The 19989-nt window shown below is 41.9% G+C and overlaps 1 protein-coding gene across 2 annotated transcripts in view; it reads left to right on the plus strand.

Moving 5' to 3' along the window:
• Positions 1-247: 247 nt before the first annotated feature.
• Positions 248-19989, plus strand: part of LOC134346717 (E3 ubiquitin-protein ligase RING2-A-like) — a 41924-nt gene continuing 22182 nt past the window's right edge. Inside the window, exons 1-2 of one of the 2 annotated variants that reach the window (XM_063048276.1) lie at positions 248-365; positions 17257-17443. In XM_063048276.1, the coding sequence (XP_062904346.1) occupies positions 17315-17443 (129 nt within the window). In that variant the 5' untranslated portion in view covers positions 248-365; positions 17257-17314. The remainder of the gene's footprint in view (positions 366-17256; positions 17444-19989) is intronic. The other variant, XM_063048277.1, reaches the window with a different exon arrangement.

Raw genomic sequence — 19989 nt, forward strand, 5'->3', positions numbered from 1 at the left:
TGCGATGCTGTTACAGGTTTTTCATTGCACCTGCATGTACTTGTGCAGAGGACAGTAAACTTTTCTTTAGCAAGAATTTAAACATGAAATATATACACATATGCAAAAGCGTACTTATTGCATTATTGCACACTAAACGTTGCTTTAAAACATCAATCAACAAGTGACAGCTCAGTGCGAACAGAAGGGGCTTTGAAGCGCTTCTCCCACATCACGTGACGGCCCAGACCGGAGAGAGAAGTGACGTCGGCGGGGGGGACGGACGATTTGCGGTTGTTGTGGCTGCGCGGGAGGCGAGAAAGAGGAAAAATTATAAGAGCAGAATATAGGCGATAAAAGAGCGACGAAGAGAGAGACAGAGAGAGGTGAGATGTGATGAGAAGAGTGTCGCAACGAGAAACGGAGGGTGGGGCGGCCGGAAAGGGAATTATTCGCGGCTTGAGGCCCGATGGCCTCGGGCCAATTGAGCAGCGCGGCGGCGGGTCCGTGGTGTGCGCAGCACGCGTGCGCGTTCCCGGGCCCGTGTCGGTGCGGGCCCGGCATCGGAGATGTTTGCGCATGTGCCAGTGACCGTCTCCGTCTTCCTGTACAGTACCCCTCTTCCCCCCCGGCCCCCCCCCCACCGACCGTTGTGTGGTCACTATGGCTGCGCGCGCGGGCCGCGGGCACGGAAGGTGGCGTCGTGTGCGTGCGCGGCGGCCGCGTGCCCGACGTGGTTTAGAACGGGGAGTCGGGAACTTCCGGGAGTGGGAGAACAGAGTAGGTGGCAGATGGGAGCAGGGCCAATGGTGGACGGGGTTGCAGGGAAGGGGACTGGGGAGTGAGAGGGGGATAGTTGAGTCAGTGCAGGTTGGGAATAGGGGAACAGGTTTGGGCTGAGGGGCCAGAGGATTACCCGCTGTGGGAGGGGAAGGTAGTGGGCAGTGGACAGGGATGGGGCAAGGGAGCGAGGTGAAGGGAGATGATATGAAAAGTGTGGCTGAGGGAGGGTGGGCCTCATGGGTGTGAGAAGGTTCACTCAAGGAGATGGGAGGTGTTGGGGGAGAAAGAGGGAAGGCAGGGTCTGGGAATGACACTGGAATTGGCAGTGGTTATGGTGCCCAGAGACTGGAGATGGAAAGGATGTCGTTGGGTGGATGAGATACTGAAGATGGGGTTAGGTACATCTTGAGGCAGATGGTGAGCTTGATGTTTCAGGGTACACAGCTTGCAAAGTATTAACGGAAAATAATGATGGGATGCCTGCTCTCTCAAGTTCTGTTCTCTCCCCATACCACTCAAACTCCATGAGGATCTGTCAAATCTATTCCTTTAGAAGATTTAGAGATTCTAGTAACTTATCTTCATAGCCCTCATAGAGAATTCAAAGTATTCATGACCCTCTGAATGTGTTTTGTATCTCACATTGAAGTAATGGCCACCTCATTCTGAAATGTTGGTACATGATATCCACTTTGGTAGTCATCCTTTGAATCGTGTATGCTTCAGAAAATTACCTTTTATTGTGTTAAACACAAATGAGTGTAGGCTCCACCTGCACAGTCTTTGCTTGCATGTCAACTTCTTCAACCCTAAAAATCACCTGGAACAACTTTTCTTTGTACTTTCTTCATTGAAAGCAGCTGCTTTGTGAAGTTCAAGTTTATTGTCATCCTCTCTTCAACCAAATGAAACCACATTCCTCTGAACCATGGCGGTCTACAAAACAAGCATCACACTCAGTATATAAAACAAAATAATTGCCACAATTCAGTTAATAAAATAAAATTGAAAGTGCAGAGAGCAACTTGTAGTTAAAGGTGGAGAGCAGAACATGGTCTCCCCAGTATCCAGTAAACCTCTTTACTTGTATATTCCGTGGTCCTTCCCCAGAGGCCAATATTTGTTTTTCATGGACTGTCATCCAAGAGTTGTTTGTATGCAGAGAGTCTTGGACTCTCACTCTTTACTGGAGACTACAAAAGTAAATTATGTGCAATAAATGTCTGTAATCTTAAACCGGGAATATTTTCAGAACCCTCAGCCTTTCTCTGGTGGAGTCATAGAGTTATGTAGCATTTACCTGGGTATTTCAGTCTAACTGGTCCATAGCAACCAAGATTCCCACATAAGCTAGTCCCCATTTGCTGACATTTGGTCCATATTCTCTCAACCTTGCCTATCCATGTACCTGTCCAAGTACCTCTTAAATGCTGATGTACCTGCCACAAATGGCAGCTTATTCCAAAAGGTGTCTTGTTTAAGATGTAGAGCTGTACGGCACAAGAACAGGCCCTTTGGCCCAAAGTGTTATGCTGACCTAATTAAACTAACAATTTTAAAAACTTACTTGACTAGTCCTTCTACCTCACAAACCAATATCCTTCCACTTTCTGCATATGTGTGCCCAAGAGCTTCTTAACACTTCTATCATTTCTACTCACCAGCATTAGATTCAGGGCACCCTCCATCTGTATAAAAGTATCCTGTTGCACACATTTCATAAAATTTTTCTTCTCGTCTATAATGCACATTCTCTTGTATTAGACATTACGGCCAGCCCTGAGATATACGTACTGGTTGCCTATACTCCATCTGTGCCTCTCATGATCTTATAAACTTCTATCAGCCTCTGCCCTCTGGAGAAAACAACCCAACTTTGCCCAACCTCTCTGTATAGTACATTTCCTCTAATCTAAGCAGTATTCTGGTAAACTTCTTATGTACCCTCTCCAAATCCTCCACATTCTTCCTGTAACGGGGCAACCAGAATTAAATGCAATTCTTTACATGCAGCCTAACCAGAGTTTTATAAAGCTGCAACCTAACTTACTGACTTTTGGAAAAACGAGAGATCTCCAAAGGTTCATACTCCCTTCTGTGAGGACTTTCCTTCTCTGATCAGTTAGTCACTTGCTTCCAGATTATGTTGTCTAGTTCCTCCTAACCATGGCAAATGGCCTCTCAGAACGACCCTACAGTCCTTCTCAAACTGGTGCAGTCAGTGGCTGCTGAAAGTATGCTCGTGGTGTTCTGCTGCTTCAGCCATCCACCTCAAGGTTTGATGTGCATTCAGAGAAGATGTTCTGCGCACCACTAGTAACACGGTTATTTCAGTTAATGTCACCTTCCTGTCAGCTTGAACCAGTTTGGCCATTCTATGACACCTTATTAATAAGGTATTTTTGCTCACAGAACTGCTGTTCACTGTTTTTTTTTGTTTCTTTTCTCAAGATTCTCTGTAAACACTGGAGACTTGTGTGAAAATCCCAGTAGTTCTGAGATACACAAACCAGCCTGACTGACACCTACAATAATTCCACCATGGAAGTCACTCAGATCTCATTTCTTCCCCAATCTAATCTTTGGTTTGAACAACAGCTTAACCTCTTGACTATGTCTGCATGCCTTTATGCATTTAGTTGCTGCCATACGATTGGCTGATTAGATATTTGATTTAAAGAGCAGGTGTGCTGGCCGTTGAGTGTATATTTCAGTGAAATGATCTTTCATCATCAAAACTCCAGTGAGATTGAGCCAGTCTTAACCTCATGTGGCAACAGATACGGCCTGAGCTGATCAGGCAGCTTGTTTGCAGAGGGAAGCAGAGAAACTTTGAATTCCCAGATGTAAAAAAATTTGCCTAAAAAAATTTGCCAACAACTTTGGTTATCTATGTGAATGTATATTAGTTTGTAAGTTTAATAATAAGGATGAAGTAAAAGTAACCATTATATTTGTTGAAGAAGCAGAGTAGAAGTCACTGGTCTGTTTCATCTGATTTGCTCAGGTATTGTACAATCTAACACATATTAGAGTAATTTTGTTAGGAAATTTGGGAAGGGTAGGGCTGAGATGGGAAGGGTTAATTGAAAAAATATATCATGTAATATTTAAAGACGGGATTTAAAAAATAATAATAACTCACTTCAGCAGCAAGAATTAGTAGTTGGCATCCAGCCATCTTAGATATACTGTTGTAACAGTTTATTTAATGAACTTGGAAGCTCTAAACCTTTTGGGTCAACATGTCAAATTTCAAGAGTTCAAAGTAAACTTGTTATCAACGTACATATATGTTATCCTATAAAACCGTGAGATTAATTTACTTGTGGGCATACTCAATAAATCCATAATAGAATCAGTGGAAGACTGCACCAACTTTAGCATTTAACCAGTTTGCAAAAGACAACAAACTGTGCAAATACAAAAAGAAGGAAAGAATAATAATAAATAAATAGGCAATAAATAACGAGCCCTTGAAAGTGAGTCCATGGGTTGTAGAAACATTTCACTGATAGGCCTAATGAAGTTATCCCTTTTGGTTCAAGAGCCTGATGGTTGACGGGTAGTAATATTTTTCTGAACTTGCTGGTGTGCGTCCTGAGGCTCCTGTACCACCATTCTGATGACAGTAGCGAGAAGAGACCATGACCTGGGTAGAGTAGTGAAGGGCCTTGATGATGGGTGCTGCTTACAGTGACAACGATTCATGTAGATGTGCGCAATGGTGAGGAGGACTTTAGCCGTGGTGGACTGGGCCATATCCACTACTACTTGCAGGATTTTCTGTTCAAGGGCATTGATGTTTCCATACTGTGATGCAGCCAGGCAATTTCCTTTCCACCACACATAGAGGTTTGTCAGCCTGCCCTTCCACCTTCTACAAACTTGGCCAGAAAGTCATAATTTCTTTCAGCCAAATCATTGACATATAACGTCAAAAGAAGCGGTCCCAACACCGATCTCTGTGGCACACCATTAATTACAGGCAGCCAACCAGAAAAGGCCCCTTTATTCCCACAATTTGCCTCCTGCTAGTCAGTCTGTCTTCTATCCGTGCTAGTACCTTTCCTGTAATACCTGCTCTTGTTGAACAGTCTCACATGTGGCACCTTGTCAGAAACCTTCTGAAAATCCAAATAAATGACATTCACTGACTCTCCTTAGTCTATCCTGTCTGTTATTTTCTTAAAGAATTCCAATGGATTTGTCAGACAGATTTTCCCTTTAGAAAACCATACTGACTTTGGCCTGTTTTATCATGGGCCTTCGCCCTGAAACCTCATCCTTAATAACACTCCAATATCTTTCCAACCATTGAAGTCAGGCTAATTAGCCTATAATGTCCTTTCTTCTGCCTCCCACCCATCTTAAAAAAAAAAGTGGAGTGACATTTCCAATTTTCCAGTCCTCAGGAACCATTCCAGAATCTTGTGATGCTTGAAGGATCATTTCCAATGCCTCCATAATCTTCAGAGCTACCTCTTTTAGATCCTTAGGATAGAGTCCAGCTGGTCCAGATGACCTAGATACCTTTAGATTTTTAAGCTTCCCAAGCACCTTCTACTTAGTAATAGTATTGACATGTACTACTTCCTAATGACCCTTTTGAATTTCTGGCACACTGTCAATGGCTTCCAAAGTGAAGACTGACGCAAGATACTTACACAGTTCATCCCCCATTTCTGTGTACTCCATTACGCCCCTCCAGTATCATTTTCCAGCAGTCTAGTATTTGCTCTCGTCTTTATATATGTGAAAATACATTTTTATCCTCTTAATTTATTGGCTAGCTTACCTTTATTTTTCATCTTTTCTCTCTTTAAGGTGTTTTATTTGCCTTCTGCTGGTTTTTTAAAACTTCCCAATCCTCTACCATCCCACTAATTTTTGCTATATTATATGCCATCTCTTTCACTTTTATCCTGTCTCTGACTTCTCTTGTCAGCCACAGTTGCCCCATTCTCCCTTAGAAAATAGTTGCAAGAATAAGTTTTTGAACCCTTTCCAATACTTGGATTTCTGCATTAATTATTCATAACATGTCTAATCTTCATCTAAGTCACAATAATAGACAAACACAATTTGTCTGAACTAATAACACACAAACAATTCTACTTTTCATGTCTTTATTGAACGCGTTGTTTAACCATTCACAGTCCAGGCTGGAAAAAGTATGTGAACCCTTGTATTTAATAGCTGGTAGAACCTCCTTCAGCAGCAATAACCTCCACCAAGTGTTTCCTGCAGCTGTTGATTAGATTTGTACAATGGTGAGGAGGAATTTTGGACCATTCCTCCATAAAAATCTGTTTCAGTTCATCAATATTTCTAGGATACCTTACATGAACAGCCCTCTTCAGGTCATACCATGGTATCTCAATTGGGTTAAGGCCTGGACTCTAACTTGGCCATTCCAAAACACAAATTTTCTTCTTTTTAAACCATTCTATTGTTGATTTACTCCTGTGTTTTAGATCATTGTCTTGTTGCATCATCCAACTTCTATTAAACTTCAGGTAATAGACCAGTACATTGACATTCTCCTGTAAAATGTCTTGATACAATTTTGAATTCATTGTTCCCTCAACGATTGCAAGCTGTCCTGACCCTGAGGCAGCAAAGCAGCCCCAATCCATGATGCTCCTTCCACCATGCTTCACAGTTGGGATGAGGTTGAGGTGTTGGTGTACAGTGCCCCTTTTCCTCCAAGCATAGTGGTGTTAATTTCTGCCAAAAAGTTCCAACTTTTGCCTCATCTGTCCACAGAATATTTTCTCAGAAGTGTTGTGAAACCTCGAGGCGGTCTTTTGCAAAGTTAAGATGTTCCACAATGTTTTTGGAGAGCAGTGGTTTCCTCCATGGTGTCCTTCCATGAACACCACTTCTATGTTTTTTTTATATAGGGGACACATGAAGAGAGCCTTTGACAAGTTCTAGAGATTTCTGCAGATCTTTTGCTGTTACCATTGGGTTCTTTTTCATCTCCTTCAGCATTGCACGCTGTGCTCTTTGTGTAATCTTTGCAAAATGCCCACTCCTAGGGAGAGTAGTAGCAGTACTGAATTTCCTCCATTAGTAGACAGTTTCTCATACTGTGGATTGATGAAGGTCTTTAGAAATGTCTTTGTAGCCTTTTTCAGCTTCATGCATCTCTACATTTCTTCTTCTAAGGTTCTTTTGAAGTTGTTTTGATTGAAGCATGGTGCAAATAAACAGATCTTTCTTGAGAAGAACAGTTTCTGTCAGTAACCTGACTTTTTTTTTATAGGCCAGGGTACCTCTGCAGCCTACACCTCCAATTTCATCTCATTGACTGTAACACCTGACTCCAAATAGCTTTTGTAGAAGGCATTACCCTAGAGGTTCACACGCTGTTTTGAACCTAGACTGTGCTTGTTTAAATGGTGTACTCAGTATTGCCAAGAAGTACATTTGTTTCGGTGTTATTATTTTAGGCGGATAGTGTTTGTCCATTATTGTGACTTAGTTGAAGATCAGACCATATTTTATGAGTAATTAATGTTGAAAACCAGATAATTGTAAAGAGTTCACAAACTTTTTCTTGCCACTGTACTTCTTCATCTTTGGGGTATATCTTTACTGTGCCTTCTGAATTTCCACCAGAAACACCAGCCATTGCTTTTCTTCTTTCATCCCTATTTGTGTCCCCTTACAATCAACTTTAGCCAGCTGCTCTCTTGTGCCTCTGCTAATCCCTTTACTCCACTGTAATACTGATACATTGGGGCTCTATGGTAATATAGTGGTTGGCATAACACTACTGCAGCTGGAGTTCAGAGTGCCATCTTGATGTTGTCTGTTCATCCTTCCCGTGGAGTGCATGGGTTTCTCTGGGTCCTCCAGTTTCCTTCCACTGTCCAAAGATGTGCCAGTTAGGTTAATCGGTCATTGTAAATTGTCCCATAAATACGACTAAATCAGGGTGGTTGTGTTTTGCTGGGCTGTGTGGTTCAAAGGGCCGGAAGGGCCTGTTCTGCAGTGTATCTATACCTAAATAAATAATGCATCCAATTTTAGCATTCTCAAACTACGGGGTGAATTCTATCATGTAAAAATGAAACCAAATTCTTTGAAAGAGGTACCATAGGATGAGAAGATGTAGAATCATTCTGGGTGAAGCTAAAGAACTGCAAGGGTAAAAGGACCCTGATGGAGTTATATACATACCTCCAAACAGTAGCCAGGATGTGGGTTACAAATTACAATGGGAGATAGAAAATTCATGTCAAAAGGGCAGTGTTACGATAGTCATGAGGGATTTCAATATGCAAGTAGATTGGGAAAATCAGGTTTGTGCTGATTTCGGATTCCATGCAAGAGAATTTGTAGATGCCTACGAGATGGCTTTTTAGAGTAGCTTGTGGTAGAACCCATGAGGGGGAGATCAGCTCTTCTGGATTGGGTGTGGTGTAATGAACTGGATTTATTAGGGAACTTGAGGTAAAGGAACCCTTAGGAGGCAGTAACCTTAATAAGATAGAATTCACTGTGCAATTTGAGAAGGAGAAGCTAAATTCAGATGTATTAATATTACAGTGGAGTAAAGAGAATTACAGGGGCATGAGGGAGGAGCTGGCCAAGGTTGCTTGGAAGAAGACACTAGCAGAGATGATGGCAGAGAAGCAATGGCTGCAGTTTCTGGGAGCAGTTTGGAAGGTGCAGGATAAAAACATCTCGAAGAACTATTCGAAAGGCAGAATGACACAGCTGTGGCTGATAGGGAAGTCAAAGCCAACATAAAAGCCAAAGAGAGGGCTTATAATAGAGCAAATTAGTTGGAAGTTAGAGGATTGGGAAATTTTTGAAAAAACAACAGATGAAATATGAAGGTAAGCTAGCCAATAATATCAAAGTGGATACCATAAGTTTTTTCAGATATATAAAGTGTAAAAGAGAGGCAAGGGTAGATATCAGACAGCTGGAAAATGATGCTGAAGAGGTAGTACTGAGGGACATGGAAATGGTGAATGAACTGAATAAGTATTTTACATTACCTTCACTGTGGAAGATGCTACCAGTACGACAAGTTTGAGTGTGTCGGGGGAGAAGTTAGTGCAGTTGTTATGACCAAGGAGAAGATGCTTGGGAAGCTAAAAGGTCTGAAGGTCATGTCACCTGGACCAGATGGACTATACCCTAGGGTTCTGAAAGAGGTAGGTGAAGAGATTGTAGAGGCATTAGTAATGATCTTCCAAGATTCACCAGATGCTGGTATGGTTCCAGGGGACTGGTAAATTGCATTCCATTCTTCAATTAGGGAGGGAGACAGAAGAAAGGAAGTTATTGGTTAGTTAACCTAACCTCAGTGGTTGGGAAGATGTTGGAGTTGATTGTTAAGGATGAGGTTTCGGCTACCTGGAGGCACATGACAAAATGGGTCAAAGTTAGCATGGTTTCCTAAAGGGAAAATCTTGCCTGACAAATCTGGTGAACTTCTATGAGGAAATAGTAAGCAGGATGGACAATGGAGAATCAGTGTATGTTGTGTATTTGGTTTTCCAAAGGGTTTTTGACAAGATGCCACACATAAGGCTGCTTAGCAAGATAAAAGCCCATAGAATTTCAGGAAAGATACCAGCATGGATAGAGCATTGGGAATAAAGGGAGCCTTTTCTGATTTGCTGCTGGTGACTAATGGTGTTCCACAGGGGTCAGTGTTGGGACTGCTTCTTTACACATTAATATATCAATGCTTTGCATGACGGAATTGATGGCTAAGTGGTCAAATTTGCAGACGATAAGAAGATAGGTGGAGGAACAGGAAGGGTTGAGGCTGCAGAAGGACCGACAGATTGGAATGGGCAAAGAAGTGGCATGCAGTGCTGGAAGTGTATGGTCTTGCACTTTGATAGAAGGAATAGAAGATTATTTTTCTAACCAGGGAGAAAATTCAAAAATCAGAGTTGTGAAGACTCGTGCAGGATTCCCTAAAGGTTAACTTGCAGGTTGAGTTGGTGGTGAGGAAGGCAAATACAATGTTAGCATTATTTCGAGAGGACTAGAATATAAAATCAAGGATGTAATGTTGAGGCTTTATAAGGCACTGATGAGGACTCATTTGAAGTATTGTGAGCAGTTTTGGGCCCTTATCTAAGAAAGGATGTGCTGACATTGGAGAGGGTTCAAAGGGGTTTCACGAAAATGATTCCAGAATTGAAAGGCTTATTGTATGCTAGCCCTTGGCCTGTATTTGCTTCAAATGAGAAGAGTGAAAGGGATCTTATTGAAACCTATCGAATGTTGAAAGGATGTGGAGAAGATGTTTCCTATAGAGGGAGTATAGGACAACTTCAGAATAGAGGGAAGTCCATTTAGAACAGATTAGGAGGAATTTCTTTATCCTGAAAATGGTGAATCTGTGGAATTTGTTGTCTTGTGTCTGTGGAGGCTAGGTCATTGAGTGTATTTAAGGTGGAGTTGAGGGGTTCTTGATAAGTTAGAGTGTGAAAGGTTACAGGAAGAAGGCAGGAACATAGGGTTGAGACGGAGATGGTTCAGCCATGGTCTAATGGTGGAGCAGACTCAATGGGCCAAATGGCCTAATTCTGCTCCAGTGCTTTATGATCTTATGATCACCACCTCCTAAGGGTCCTTTATCTTAAGCTCACTAATAAAATCTGGGTCACTACTTAACATCCTGTGCAGTATTGCTGTACCTTTTGTGAGCTCAATCGTAAGCCATATATATATATATATAACAAATTCCCTCTCTTGATATCCAGTCCTAATCTACCTGCAGATTGTAGTCCCCTCATGATTTTCACATTATTATAAAGATGTAATGTGGCAAGTATTTCACTTGGACTGGTATTCTTGTGGAAATGTTTTTAAATTGCATGCATATTTGAATCAGAATCTGGCTTATTATCATTGACAAGTCATGAAACTTGTTTTCCAGCAGCAGTAAAGTGCGGTACATTAAAAAAATACAATTAAGTTATAATAAGAAATATAGAAAAAAATTTCATGCAAGAAGAGAGTAAGATAATGAGGTAGTGCTCATGGGTTCATAGATAACACAGAAATCTGAGTGCAGACAGGAAGAAATTGTTTCTAAGACGTTGACTCTGTGCCTTCAGGCTCCTGTACTCCTCACCCCCCACCCCCCATGCTAGTAATGAGAAGAGGGCATGCCCTGAACAGTGATGGATGCTGGCTTTTTCAGGCATTGCTTTTTGAAGGTATCCTCGGTGGTGGGGAGGATAGAATCTGCACATTTTCTAAAGTGAGCATGCTCACTTCTGTAGAAGGTATCAAAAAAATCTAGAATAGATGCATGCACAGCAACATTTTATAGTATATGATTTGTGTGGGAAGGAAACCGTCTTGCATGAGCAGGACTGAAGGATGCATATTGCAGTACTATTAAAACAGTTATGAGCTGTTGCCAGGGTCCTGGAGATTTCACAATGTCAGCTGCACTGTTATTACTTGTAGTCTTGGTCTGCCTCAAGCAAAATCACCGTAGTGTAAGCTATGATACAGTGGTCAGGGCTAATAATGTTAATGCTTAATAACTTTTGCTGCATGACCTCAATATTTACAGTGATTTTCTTTTGGTACACATGATTATGTAGTCTCTGAGTAACATACACAGAATGCTGGAGGAACTCAGTAGGTCAGATAGTATCTATGTAGGGAAATGAACAGGTCACTTTTTGGGCTGAGACCTTTTATTAGAACAGTCCTGATGAATGATCGCAGTCTGAAATATCGACTCTTCATTTCCCTCCATAGATGCTGCTGATCTGAGTTCCCAGTATTTTATGTGTGTTGGTCAAGATTTCCAGTATCTGCATAATCTCTTGTGTCTGTTATCATTATCTAATGACTTTTTACTTGCTATTATACGTGCTTAAAATCGCAACAGTTTTCATGGCAAGTTTTAATAGATTTTAGTTTGCATCCTTCTGACTTTTTAATAGAGTTTTATTCAGGTGATAGGTTCACTGTTTTATCTTCAGATATGTCACAATGTTCAACTGCAGTTTTGCAGCAAGATTCTTGTGTACCTGTTAAAAGGGGTGATTTTAGTGAAGATGATGACCTATAATGCTATTATGCAGTTCGGCAGAAAATGCGGAGAGGTATGCCAACATTTCGGAGATCTGAAGGAATGGGATTGGGTGGTGGGAGGTTAAGGGGAAATTTTACATAGAACATAGAAGAGTTCATCATAGGAACAGGTCCTTTGGTCTGCAGTGGTTGAACCATTTAAATTCATAATGAAATCACTAACTAATCTTTTTAATCTGCACAACGTTCATATCATTCCATTTTCCTCACATTCATATGCCTACTAAACATCTTTTAGAAGTCCCTAATGCATCTACCACTACACCAGGCAGTGCCTTCCAGACATCCACCACTCTGTGTTTAAAAAAAACAACACCACCACCACCACGAACGAACAAACTGCCTCTCACATCTCCTTTGAGATTGCTCCTTCTCATCTTAAATAATGTTTTCTGGTATTAGACATTTCAAGCCTTGGAAAAAGATATTGTCTCTCTGCACTGTCTGTGTTTCTCACAATCTTGTAGACCTCTTTCAGATCTGCCCTCAGACTCTCCTTCTCCAAAGAAAACAGCCCAAATTTGTTCAACTTCTTGTTAGAGCACATGCCCTCTAATCCAGGCAACATCCTGGTAAAGCTCTTCTGCACCTTGATCAAAGCCTCAACATCCTTCCTATAACAGGGCAACCAGAACTGTTTGTAGTACTTCAGATGTGGCCTAACTAGAGTTTTATAAAGCTGCAACATAACTTTTTGACCTTTGAACTCAGTGCCTCGCCTACTAAAGGCAAGCATGCCATATGTCTTAACCACTCTTAACCTGTGTTGCCACTTTCAGGGAGCTATAAACTTGGGCTCCAATATCCCCTTGCTCATTAACACTGTTAGGGTCTTGCTTTTAAAATTTTGAACTGAAGAACTGTATAAGAATCAAAGCTTGCAGCAGAATAAAGGAACTCTTCATAAATTAAAGTGAGTTAGATGCAATTTCCTTGGTGTAATTATAATATGCTAATTCTTACTAACTAACTTACTGCCCATTATTACACTGCTAGTGTTTATGGTAGCAATAAAGGTCCTCCATCCCTTGGAGTGTTCAGGGCTTCCTTCATCCTGTCAGTGGCTTCCTCTTTGTTTTCAACATGTTCAGATGGAGACTCGGGAACACCACTGCACTCAGATGTAGAATGATTTGTCATTGCTGTTCCCGTAACAATTACTAGTCAGGGTTTTTAGCCCTGAGCTGAAGCCCCAACCTGGAGGACTAGAGGATCACTTAGTCTGGCCTCTACCCTTTGACCTGTTTGGAATGGATCACCCTGCCAAGAACCAAAGCATAAAGCCCTGACTCCAGCCAACGTAGCTCTCCGGGTCATTGAGGCACGCAAGCCTCCAAACCACGATAAAGTTGTGGTCCTCTTGGGGGAGTTGTTACTAAAGTAGACTGCCAAGCGTCTACACTCCGTCCGCCAGAACAAGCAGGATCTCCCAGTGGCCACCCATTTCAATTCCACTTCCCATTCGCATTCCGATATGTCCATCCATGGCCTCCTCCACTGTCATGATGAGGCCACACTTAGGTTGGAGGAACAATACCTTGTATTCCTTTTGGGTAGCCTCCAACCTGATGGCATGAACGTTGATCTCTCAAACTTCTGGTGACGCCTCCCCACAACCCCCCTCCCCCCCCAACTTCGTCATTTCCTATCTCCTTGTTCCTCTCTCATGTTATCTCCTTGCCTGACCATCACCTCCCTCTGGTGCTCCTCCACCCCCCCCCCACTTTTTTCTTTCTTCCGTGGCTTTCTGTCTCCTTCACCAATCAACTTCCTAGCTCTTTGCTTTATCCCTCTTCCTCCAAGTTTCACCTATGACCTGGCATTTTTCTCTCTCCCCTCCGCCCACTTTTCAAATCTACTCCTCGGCTTTTTCTCCAGTCCTGCTGAAGGGTTTCGTCCCAAAACATCGACTATATATTTTGCCATAGATGCTGCCTGGCCTGCTGAGTTCCTCCAGCATTTTGTGTGTGTTGCTTAGACTTAAGTGTGTGTGTGTGTGTATACAGAATTATGTTATTTTAGTTATTTATTGATGTGATGCAGTTGATTGAATAATACATACAGTGGCATGCAAAAGTTTGGGCACCCCTGGTCAAAATTTATGTTACTGTGAATAGTTAAGTGAGCAGAAGGTGAACTGATCTCCAACAGTCGTAAAATTAAAGATGAAACATTCTTTTCAACATTTTAAGCAAGATTAGTGTATTATTTTTGTTTTGTACAATTTTAGAATGGGGTAAAAAAAAGGAAAGGAGAACCATGCAAAAGTTTGGGCACCCCAAGAGATTAGAGCTCTCAGATAACTTTTACCAAGGTCTCAGACCTTAATTAGCTTGCTAGGGCTATGGCTTGTTCACAGTTATCGTTAGGAAAGGCCAGGTGATGCAAATTTCAAAGCTTTATCAATACCCTGACTCCTCAAGCCTTGTCCCAACAATCAGCAGCCATGGGCTCCTCTAAGCAGCTGCCTAGCACTCTGAAAATTAAAATAAATTATGCCCACAAGGCAGGAGAAGGCTATAAGAAGATAGCAAAGAGTTTTCAGGTAGCCGTTTCCTCAGTTCATAATGTAATTAAGAAATGGCAGTTAACAGGAACGGTGGAGGTCAAGTTGGAGGTCTGGAAGACCAAGAAAACTTTCTGAGAGAACTGCTCATAGGATTGCTAGAAAGGCAAATCAAAACCCCCGTTTGACTGCAAAAGACCTTCAGGAAGACTTAGCAGACTCTGGAGTGGTGGTGCACTGTTCTACTGTGCAGTGACACCTGCACAAATATGACCTTCATGGAAGAGTCATCAGAAGAAAACCTTTCCTGCGTCCTCATCACAAAATTCAGCATCAGAAGTTTGCAAAGGAACATCTAAACAAGCCTGATGCATTTTGGAAACAAGTCCCCTGGACTGATGAAGTTAAAATAGAACTTTTTGGCCGCAATGAGCAAAGGTATGTTTGGAGAAAAAAGGGTGCAGAATTTCATGAAAAGAACACCACTCCAACTGTTAAGTACGGGGGTGGATCGATCATGCTTTGGGCTTGTGTTGCAGCCAGTGGCGCGGGGAACATTTCACTGGTAGAGGGAAGAATGAATTCAATTAAATACTAGCAAATTCTGGAAGCAAACATCACACTGTCTGTATAAAAGAAAAGCTGAGAGTGAAAAGAGGATGCCTTCTACAACAGGATAATGAGCCTAAACACACCTCAAAATCCACAATGGACTACCTCAAGAGGCGCAAGCCGAAGGTTTTGTCATGGCCCTCACAGTCCCCCGACCTAAACATTATCGAAAATCTGTGGATAGACCTCAAAAGAGCAGTGCATGCAAGATGGCCCAAGAATCTCACAGAACTAGAAGTCTTTTGCGAGGAAGAATGGGCAAAAATCCCCCAAACAAGAATTGAAAGACTGTTAGCTGGCTACAGAAAGCGTTTACAAGCTGTGATACATGCCAAAGGGGGTGTTACTAAGTACTGACCATGCAGGGTGCCCAAACTTTTGGCTTCAGGTCCTTTTCCTTTTTTGTTATTTTAAAACTGTAAAAGATGGAAATAAAAAAGTAATCTTGCTTAAAGTATTAAAGAAATGTGTCATCTTTAACTTTATGCCTTTTGGAAATCAGGACATCTTTTACTCGCTTAGCTATTCCCAGTAACAGAGGTGCCCAAACTTTTGCATGCCACTGTATTGGTGATACATGGAAATGTTTAAATTACTTCTGGTTTAAGAAGGTTGTTAATAAAAGGACAAGTGAGAAGTTTCAAAAAACATAATAAGTCAAATTGTAATTTTTTCGCATGCTAATTTCCGGTTTCTTAGTTGCAGGACAGTGTTTGTAGAACCGTAGTGGAAGTGATTAGGGGAGAGGGATGGGTGCAGGTTAGATTTTGACTGTGACAGGCTATGTTCATCCATGCATGGACTTTTACAACAGAGATCAGAACCAACTACCTCACTTTAGACTCAAATCTGATGCTAGCACTTGTACCCATAATTATAAATACCCATATTTGCATGGTATGGATGGAGTGGTGGAGAACTTGGTATCTCTCTTGTTTTCCCTGCCTACTTCTTTATTACCATGTTAATGAGTTTTCCTTTGAAGAAATCTGAGCCTTTCCACCAGTCCTGACAAAGGGTCTCAGCCTGAAACGTTGACTGTACCTCTTCCTAGAGATGCTGCCTGGCCTGCTGCGTTCACCAGCAACTTTGATGTGTGTTGCTTTCCACCAGTGAAGTTTCTGCTGTATTGCAGACTGCTTAGCTGTGTAGGCACTCACTAGTTTACACCAGAATTGTGGTCCTGAGAATTGTCCATAAGTCAATTTAGTTGTAAGTCAATGAACACCTTCTCAGTGAGGTAAACAAGTGGGCAACAGAAATAAGACCAAAAGTTCACTGATTTGCAGCCAGTCACAAGAGCGCCAGAAGAAGCAACAGAATTTTTAAAAATTAGGCACGAGAGATTCTGCAGATGCTGTAAATCTGGAGCACCACACACAAAATGCTAGAGGAACTCAGCATGCCACACAGCATTTAAGGAGGGAAATAAACAGTTGACCATCAGGGCTGGAACGGAAGGGGGCAGAAGCTAGAATATGAAGGTGGATGAAGACAAAGGAGTACAAGCTGCTGGAGGGGAAGGTGGGTGGTGGAGGAGTGGGGATGAAGTAAGAAGCTGAGAGGTAATAGGTGGAAGAGGTATGGGCCAAAGAAGGAATATAATAGGAGAGGACAATGGGCCATGAAATAAAGGGAAAGAGGTGGGGACCCAAAGGGAGGTAATGGGCAGTTGAAGCCAAAAGAAGTTGTTAGCGGGGAGCCAGAATTGGGAATGGCAAAAGAGAGTTGGGGGGGGGGGAGACAGTGAGAAACTAGAGAAATCAATGTTCATCACATCAGGTTGGGGGCTACCCAGACAGAATATGAAGTGTTGCTCCTCCAACCCGAGTTTGGCCTCATTGTGGCAGTAGAAGAGGCCGTGTTAGACATGTGCACTTGAGATTGGGAAGCTGTATTGAAATGGCTGGCCATCGGGAGATGCTACATTTTGCGTGGGCAGAGTGAAGGTGCCCACAATCTGCATCAGGTCTCACTGTCTGCATCCATTTTCCATTGCAGGAATGGCTGCTAGCATTTCTAGAAAATGGCCCGTATTGTAATTTTTCCATAACACAAAGCTGTGTTATCTAACATGCATTAAATGCAAGTTAGTGGAGAATATTTGTTTATTAGTTTACTTTTATCTGAATAAATTCTAGTAGTGATTTGTGACTTTCTGTAACCTGAATATCCATAGTGTGAGAGGTTCATGTATCTTATCAACATTCTACAGTCAATTCTTTTAATTTTAATTGTCATCTCTTTTGTTTCTGTCATTTGATTTTGCACTGTAGGTGAGAAAGGCATGCAGGAGTCATCATTCCTTCAGCTAGACTAAAATATACATTTACTATGGCAGCACCAGTGAATACTCAGAACCCCAGTAAGACCTGGGAGCTCAGCCTGTATGAACTGCACCGGACCCCACAGGTGAGTAAAACCACGCAGCTCAGCCTCTACGAACTACACAGGACCCCACAGGTACGTGTGGAGTGGACAGTATATCCCTTTGAGAATATCTTGCATGTCTGCTTGAAAAATGTACAAGTTCATTTATTTAGCTACTGCAAAACCTGAATTTTAAATTAAACATGATTGCATTTCTAAATGTTTGTATCAATGTATGAAATCCAGTGTCTCAGAATGATTAAAATATTGCCAAACAACAAGTTAATCACCAGTCAATTGAATGAGTGTATTTGCAACTAAGATGCAATTTCCACTTTTATAAACTCTTTGCTCCCCCTCCCACCCACCTTTCTGTTTGCTGATAGGCAAAATGCCTTTACTTGATTGAGAAAAAATGTTGCTGCAGTGTTAATCTTTCTAGCACTGGCGATAAGATGTGTCAGGGTATATGGTGTCCCTATTTTTAACCCAGAGTCATGGTTACACAACACAGAAAGCATTGAAGGAACACACTGAGTCAGACAGCATCTACGAAGGGAAATGGACAGTCAATATTTTGGGTTCAGACCCTTCAGATGAATCAAAGAGAAAGAGAGGAGTTAGCCAGTGTAACAAGGCAGAGGAAGAACTGGAGCAAGAGCTGGCAGGTGATACCTGGATCCTGGTGAGGGGGGAGGAGAGTTGGAATGGCATCAGTAGTTGGGAGATGACAGGTAGAAGTGACAAGGGCTGATGATGATGGAATCCATTCGGTGAAGGATGGTGGGGCATGGAATAAAGAGAGGCAGCTTGGGAGGGGAACTAATGGAAAGAGTATTTAGGTCATGGGAAGGTAAGGTATGAAAGAGGGTTATGGGGGCTAGTTGGAACAGGAAGAGGGGAGGAAAGGAAAATGGGGGAAAAGGGACAACGAGTTGCTGTAACTAGAAGTTTGAGAATTTAAGACCATTAGATGCAGGAGCAGAATTAGGCCCATTGGGCCTGCTCTGCCATTCAATCCTGGCTAATTTATTATCCCTCTTAACCCCATTTTCTTGCCTTCTCCCCATAATCTTTGCCACCCTTTCTAATCAAGAATCTATCATCTCCCGCTTTAAATACACCCAATGACTTGGCCTCCACAGCACTCTGTGGCAATGAATTCACAGATTCAGCACGTTCTGGCTAAAGAAAGCCCTGCTCATCTCTTTTCTAACGGGATGTCCTTGTATCCTGAGGTGTGCCCTCTGGGAAGGATAATGTCAAGAAATCTTTTATGTGCCCAGGCACCTTGTTTAACACTTAACCAGCTAGATGGCACCTCTGACCAGTTCGCATTTCCATGGAACAATGTTGACCAAGAGCATTAGCCAGGAATTAGTGTTTGGGCAGCCTTGTACCACTGACATACCATACACTCTGGACTTCAACCTTTTCCAGTCTTTGTTCCATTGGTACCACGCAGCGTGCTCCTTGCCATGTGGAACCCTTTGATAAGGCAGACAAACAACTGCAGCTGAACTTTATTTAACAGTACAAGCTAAATGAAATAAAATCTGGAACTTGCAGACTTTAAATCATCAAAAATCGTAGATGATTTCATGCCATAAGGCTCTTTAATAAATTAGCCTGGTGAGTTGGTGTAGCACTGGATTAAAGATGAAATTCATGTGTGCAGCCTCAGGTTATTTGCAAGGTCTGTATATTAAACAGAATTTGAAGTTCATTCTGCAAAATTGTAGAGCCAGGAGGAAATTGAGATGTTGCTCCTCTAATTTTCGTTTGGCTGTGAGCTGGCAGTAAAGGAAGCTGAGGGCAGTTGTGGTAGGAATGGGAAGTAGGATTGAAATAGGCTACTGGGTAATCCTTGGTGGCATGGCAGATGGAGCAAAGGCGCTTGGTTCCGCTAATGAAAAGGAGACTCAAAAACGGTTACTTTTCCCAAGCAGTAAGACTGATCAACACCTCCACCCACTAACTGCACCACTACTTTATTATTTCCCGTCATAGTCACCTTGTGTATAGCCTAGCATCATTTTCTGGACATACAATCAATGTATGTATATAAGCTGTCTTATGTATTTATATCTATTGTGTGTGTTTTTATTATTCTTTGGTGTTTTTTTTTGTGCTGCATTGGATCTGGAGTAACAATTATTTTGTTCTCCTTACATTTGTATATAGAAAATGACTTTAAACAATCTTGAACAGCAACCCTTTATCTCCCGCAATGTTTCTTACGTAGTTTCTTTCATTTTGTATGCAGTGTTTTTGCTAGAGGAATCTCATTGAATTTTTGCCTTGTCAATCCCAAAAGCAAAACTTGTCCATCTTAAAGGGGAAACAACCGCCTGTGGTGTTTCAAGCTTGTCTGACACCAGTCTGATTAAAGCTACCCAAGCAAATTGTGCTTTTTTTTTCTTTCTGGGTGCTGACTGGGCTTTTGTGCATTTTTAGAATGAGCAACTGTCTTGTCTCCAGCTATTTTGTGAATAAAGTGTAATATGTCTTTATAACTTTAAGCACATGTTAATATAGATTGTAATTTGGGGAATTAAAAACTGATGCTGGTATATATTTGTATTTGAACTCTGAATTCATAGCTACAGTGCCTATTAAAAAGTATTCACCCCTGTAGG

The sequence above is a fragment of the Mobula hypostoma genome, chromosome 5, assembly GCF_963921235.1.
Source record: "Mobula hypostoma chromosome 5, sMobHyp1.1, whole genome shotgun sequence".
Taxonomy (NCBI): Eukaryota; Metazoa; Chordata; class Chondrichthyes; order Myliobatiformes; family Myliobatidae; genus Mobula; species Mobula hypostoma.